The following is a 6,776-nucleotide window of genomic DNA, read 5'->3' as shown; positions in this document are numbered from 1 at the left end:
CGGTATCCTCCCAGCCTAGCCGCAAATTCAGTAAACAAGCGTAGAATTAGTCAATGTTTTTTATGCCTGGACCAAAGGGTTAAAAATAAGTATGCTCCTATTTGGCACAATATAATTTGAACTAATTCACTATAATTTCTTGACATGGAGAATGATATTTTCTTATATATTGAATATCAAATTTAAACCTTCATTAGTATTATTCATTATTTAATAGTTATTAAAATTACATATTTATTGCAATTGCCTATTAGTGACAGATAAGCAAATTGAACTTCGTTGTTGTGATTGAAGTATTACTTTTTCTAAAATCTTAGTTCGTAGTTCTAAACTTACTCCCTGTGGGATCGATATCTATGACTCCATTAGAGCCCTATATTACTTGAGCGATAAATATACTTACGTTGATAAGTGTGACTTTACAATTATTGAATATTTATTACGTCCATATTTATCTTATATTTTTAAGCATATATAAAGTCGCGGTCAAAATCCACCTGATGAGAATTGCTGAAGGGATCTACCGATCTTGATAAAACCTGGTTGGTCAGTACATTAGACGTAGTGATCGATGTTAAAGGTGTAGCAGTCGATCTATCCACAACTATTGGAGCAAAATCAATAACGATCGTTAATGGCCCGCCATCAATACTAACCTTCGAGATAGTCGATTCATCTACATTAAGAACAATGTAAAAAAAACTACTAAAAACTGTTTAAGGAAATATTTGTTTTTCACATACCCGAAAATCTGTATCTCTTAGAAAGAGTAATGGAAAATTCCTCCACTCCTTGAGCCAGAGAACCTCCACCTTTATTTTTCAAGGGAAGCGGGGACGGTTGGATGACTGATTTTTCTTTCAATCCCTCCTGACCACCCTCAGCGGGAAGAGCAGCTCATTGGCTTTTCATCAGAAATCTCGTCAATACTCAGGCTAGAAGTCAGACGGGGGTCCACCTTTAATAGACATAGCTGTCTGAAGAGGTGACTCGGTCGACCAGCTTAGGTTTGGGTGTCTTTCACTTCTGTTTTCTTATAATTTTTTTCTTTTTCTCCATCGTAGAAAACACAGAAAGTTGAAAGCCTCCCAAAGCTAAAAGGTGTACATCCATATCCTTATTTCTCAAATTGTAGGTCATGGTGTCGATCAAAAGATCTAAAGAGCAGATAAGGAAATGCAAGGCGAAAAGACTCAAGCCCTATTTATAGGATTTGTTGGGCAAGAAAAATGAGGAGGATTAATTATTAAATTAATTTTCACAATTTATATGCCATTTACTACTTGATAATTTTCTTTTCGTTATTGTAGCCGCCGCCACTAAGGAGCAGGAAAATTGAAAAAATAATATGTATGCTACAAAAATGCAGCATGAATCTCGAGGAGATTGAATAGCCGGGAATAGAGGCGTGTGAATGAAGTCTCAGACTTAAAAATTGAAAATGTACTAGCAAGGAGCTGATCAATTTTATGGCAGAATCAACCGATGGAAGCTTCCGATGGACAGATCCACCGAACAAGAGAGCACAAACAAGTGAACATGTACTATCAAATTACTAGATCTCTTAGAGGAACTTGCCAATCTACCCTGAACATCGACAAACTGACTGACACAATTGGTCGACCCTAAACGTCAGTCGAACGAACGATGCCAAATTTAATTTACATTGTAATGTAATTTTTACTCGACAAACACATCAACTCAAATAGCTGAACAATTATAATAATAATTTTTTTCTCTTATGTAATTGTATTTTGAGACCTCTATAAATAGGAGATCATGACATTAATAAAGGAACTTTTAAATCCTCACACTTTTGGATTATGATTCTTTAGAGTTTTGTCTCTCTTTCCTCTTAGCTCTAATTCTCAAAGCGTGTTCCGGAAGATAATTTGAGATTTAACACACACACACACACACACACACATAAATTCAATTAAAGGTCGGTTTAAGTAGATGGCTCCTTTTTGTAATTGTAATTATATAATTGTTGTAAGGATTTTTTTTTAAATAAGTGGTATTATAAATATTTTTTTGTTCAAAAAGTTGAGCAGTAATTTTTTTTATGACTAATATATTTTAACTTATCTATTTGTAAAAAAATAATTTAATACTTGAGAGAGTAACAATAGTATGCGCTAGTTTTGTTCATTTCGAAAAAAAAAGTGTGTAACAATAGAATGAAATTCAGATATTGTTTGACAGTCTAATTCCTTGTATTCTCATTTGATTGGAGAATGCGAGGAAGTATTTTAGAGTGAGGAGAAGTCAAAGTTTTTGAAAGAAGAATTCCTTTCTTTGTTCTGCCTTTTTCTTACCATTAAAAATTTTATAAAGAAAAAAAAAACTTTGATGAATATCTTTAAATGCAACAAAATAGAAAGTTGACCAAAAAATAAATTCTATTAAATTTTAGCTAACCTTTGATAAAATAAGAAATATTTGCAAACATACCAATCAAATTTTCTATATCTACATATCTAACATCTAAATTTTAATTCTTACACATAGATCACCTTACTTCTGCACGAAAAATTGTAAAGATAAGAGGAATTTACACAAACCAAAACCTCAATTTTTAAGACTATTATATCTTAGGAGATCTATTTGAAAGAAGGGATTTTTCCTATAAAAGATTTTGGAATAAAAAAAAAGAAAAAAAATACAACTTTGATGAAAATCTTAAAATGCAACAAAATAGAAAGCTGACATTCTATTTAAATTTGAACTCCCTTTGAAAAGTAAGGAAAATTTACCTACATTCCATTATATTCCTAAATAATTACATGTATGTATGTATATATATATATATATATAATATAAAAATTTTATTTTTTATATACATATTATCTTGAAAATTTGTATTTTACATTTTGAAAGTTAGAAATAGTGTCATATGAAAAAAGACTTAAATACACAAGAATTAGTCATGTGTGGCATACAAAAAGCCTCCGCTGCACTATTACCGTGGAACTAAAAAAAAAAGCCTACCGCTTCCTTTGCAGAGAGGAGACTGAAGAACGAGACATGAATTCCAATATCAGGAGTTTTTTCGATTCTGTCGGATCCTTCTTCGGCAGTGGCGATAACATCCCCTGGTGCGATCGCGATATCATTGCTGTAAGAATTTTCCCTCTTCCCCTCTCAAAACCCGAGCTTCCTGCTTCTGCTACGCAGCTTTGATTGGGTTACGGGGTTTGCCAATGTGAACGTGTAGATTAGGGCGTCCTACTTCAGACCTTTTTCAATTTCAAGTCCGTTTTCTGTATGTAGCTTCATAGCTCATCATTCTGATTTATATCGCGTTTTTCTTTCGTTGATACTTGTTTTTTTACCATGGGATTTTACAGTTTTTTGTATGTTTTGCTTTATAGCTGTTAGCTGAAAAAAATCTAGTTGCAAAACGTTTTGATATTGTATGCACATGGCGTTCTCGACATCCTTAATTTTTCTTTATTTCTATGGATCTTAATTTATTTTTTGTTGTTTTTATCTGGTTAAGTTATTTGCCGCGATTAACTTAAGCTAATCGATTAATTGTTTCCAAACTGACAGTCCCTGAATTTTTTGTTTTGCAAATGAGCATTTTTAATTGGATTGCATTTATAGTCAACAGGTGATTTGTGATATATATTAGAATTTTTACAGGATGTTCAGCAGCTCTAATATGTAAGCTAGCTTCCCACTTGCTGTGCTTCCGCATGTTTGGATTTTTAATGCACACCATTAATTTATTCAACTATACCCTCAATAAACAAAATAATTACTAGATAACATCGTTGTAGATGTCATTGTGGTTGGAGGTGGAGTGTTGATGTTTGCTTCATTCAAATATTTTAAGATTTGTCCTCTGACACTATTATTTGCAAAATTTAGAAGCTACATTTAAAATATTTTAGTTTTAGAGGTTTCTTTGTTGAATTTTATTGAGACGTCAATGTAACTTGATGGGTTGAGCGGTTAGATTATTTATCATGATTAACCTAAGTTTATTGAATAGTTGGTGCCAAACAGACGCCTCTGAATATTCCATTTTGCAAAGGAGCAGTTTTAATTTGGATTATACTTGTAGTTGACAAGTGACTGGTGCTATATATTAGAATCTTAGAGCTTGTTCAGCAGCTCTAATATACGAGTTGGCTTCCGTCTTGTTGTGCTTCTACATGCGTGGATTTTTAACATGCATCACAGATATATTCATACCTTCAATAATTCAATTAATCTAATTCAAATAATCAGTATATTATTTCATTAAAAGAGGTCATTTTGTTTGGAGATGGAGTGGTGATGCTTTTGTCATTCAAATATTTTAAGATTTGCCCTTTGAATTTACTATTTTTGAAATTTGGAAGTTACATATAAAATCGCTAGTAGGGGTTGTTTGATTAAATGTTATTGAGGCGTCATCATTATTAAATGGGTAAAATGTTATTGGAAATTTCATATTTTATTGGAGATTACTTTTTAATGATATGATATGAGATGCTTTATTAAGCTTGCTATTTGATTTTTTATTTCAAATCAGTGCTATGGAGATCCTGTTGTGTTTTGACGCATGACGTGCTTAGATATTTCCTTTTTTGATACAATTCCTTTATGTCAATTTAAATGTTTGTAATATGAACTCTAAAACGAAAAGTTCTTTTTTTGAGTTCTATATTTTAATATTTTGTGTCTTTTAAGAACCTTACCATGGAGAATTTGGGTATGCTTGAACTTTTAGGTGTCCTAATTTTTCCATTTGACTTCTCTGCACAAAAATTGTTTAGTTCCTTTGAATAACTTTAATATATGTAAGCTCTGTTGGCCCCTCTGTTTCATTAGAGCGCTTTGATCAGTCATGTACATTGAATGCATATACCTATGAACATTGTTATCTTTTTTATGTTTCTAGTGTTTTCAATGCATGTCTATATAAGCCATATATTTCTGTAGTTCTGTTTCTATTTCTCAGACTTCCTTCTTAATGATATGCAGTAATGTCAAAGGCTTAATGGTAAAGCTATAGATAACTTTTGCAGTTTTGTTATTGTCTTTTTATTTTTGATTTGATCTGCATGCTGCATGAACTCAGTAATTGTGGAATCATAATTGTCTTGCCATAGAGAGAATGTACAAGGCTTTGGTTCAAACAGCAGTTACTAAAATTGATTTTCTATTTTGATGGATATTTGAAGTAATAGAAAAACAATAAGGATTAGAATTGAGCATCATATTTCAAATATCTAAAATTTTCTTGAGAGACTGGCAGCATAATCATTTTTGAAGGCTTTCCAACTGATGTCATTCACAAAGCTATTTAGGTTCATTTGGGCTGTTTTTTTCAGGGTTGTGAAGACGAGGTTGCTAATGCAAGAAATGCTGAGCATAAGAATGAAAGCCTTGTGAGATTGTCTTGGGCTCTTGTTCATTCTAGGCAACCTGAAGATGTAAATCGCGGGATAGCCATGCTTGAAGGTCATATAACAATTACTAATTTTCCATCTATATATTTATGGCTAACTCTTCACTTACTCTCTATACGTGGTTTTTTGGGTTATTGCAATTATCGTCGGACTACCCATTATGGTTAACATTATTGCTATATCACAGCTTCTTTGGATAGTTCTAACAGCCCACTACAAACGAGAGAGAAGTTGTATCTCTTAGCCGTTGGACATTATAGGAATGGAGATTATGCTAGAAGTAGGCAGCTTTTGGAACGCTGTTTGGAGGTATGCCCTTGCAACGTTATGTTCTTATTTAGAAAAATGTTGCCTTGTTTACTGCATCAAGGTCGAATGAAGGTGCTCAGAATAGCAACATGCTCTCTGCATTTTAAATTGTTTCATGATGCTCTGGAACCATTATGCTAGCAAAACATACTATTACATTAATTTGCATTGCTCAAGCCACATACCATGTAGTTGAGCCTATAATTTTGTTCGAGTCTTTTATTTTTTTAATTTTTGTTTTGCTGAAGCATATCAAAAATGTTGTATTGACATAGATTTTTTTAAATGTTGTATTCATTTATTATTTTGTATCATTTTATATCATTTAAAATTTAAAACAAGGCCATGTTTAGCTGTATTAAAATATGGATTATTTTTGGATTGCAGTCATTTTGGTTCCTCTAGGTTTTCCATAATGTTCTATGTCACACTGTTTCTGTGCTAAGATCTTCTATATATTGATGCTGTGGTGAAAACTATATTTATTTTTGCTTTGCAGTTTTGCTTCATGTTTCCAATGTTGAATACTAGTTACTATCAAGGAGTCTGGTGGATTTTTATCACGTGAAAAATTGCCTTCTCATGATTTTAAAGGCAATTTAATGACGAGAATGTGGAATTCTGTATTTTTCTTGAATGCTTAAATAAACAGTGAAAAGGAATTGGTCTATGAGGACTGAGAATGGGGAAAGAGAATATGGAACTTGAACAAGAGAACTAGGAAAAGCAAGAGGAGAGAGGGAGACTAACGACCACGCTAGGAGGAAGGACTGCTGCTTATAATGCTTATATTCTTCATATTCATTAACATTATTTCAATCCTTATGCGTTCTATAATTCAATAATAGAATATACAAACATTAATAAAATAAATAACCATGGACATCCATCAAGAGGGGTCCTCTTAATATTAATGCCTTCATTGAGGTAATCCTTTTAGATAAGGAAAGCAATGAAAGGGATTCCTAAATAAGAAGGAGAATTCTCTTAAATTAAGAAAGCATTCATGATATTTTTATTGCAATAAAAAGAGAACTTAATGTTAGTTATTCTTTAATGATC

The 6,776-nt window shown here is 32.2% G+C and overlaps 1 protein-coding gene across 1 annotated transcript; it reads left to right on the top strand.

Annotated features, from left to right (window-relative positions):
* Window positions 1–2,954: 2,954 nt before the first annotated feature.
* Window positions 2,955–5,714, top strand: LOC110039410 (mitochondrial fission 1 protein A; the record flags this gene model as incomplete). Its single annotated transcript, XM_020744455.1, is given in 3 exon segments — window positions 2,955–3,120; window positions 5,328–5,457; window positions 5,593–5,714. Coding segments are annotated over 3 exon segments (345 nt in total), but the record flags the coding sequence as incomplete, so codon positions are not given.
* Between the last annotated feature and the right edge of the window lie 1,062 nt (window positions 5,715–6,776).

Source organism: Phalaenopsis equestris, unplaced genomic scaffold (genome assembly GCF_001263595.1).
Source record: "Phalaenopsis equestris unplaced genomic scaffold, ASM126359v1 Scaffold000002, whole genome shotgun sequence".
Classification (NCBI taxonomy): Eukaryota; Viridiplantae; Streptophyta; class Magnoliopsida; order Asparagales; family Orchidaceae; genus Phalaenopsis; species Phalaenopsis equestris.
This window is presented reverse-complemented; position numbering and strand designations above follow the sequence as displayed.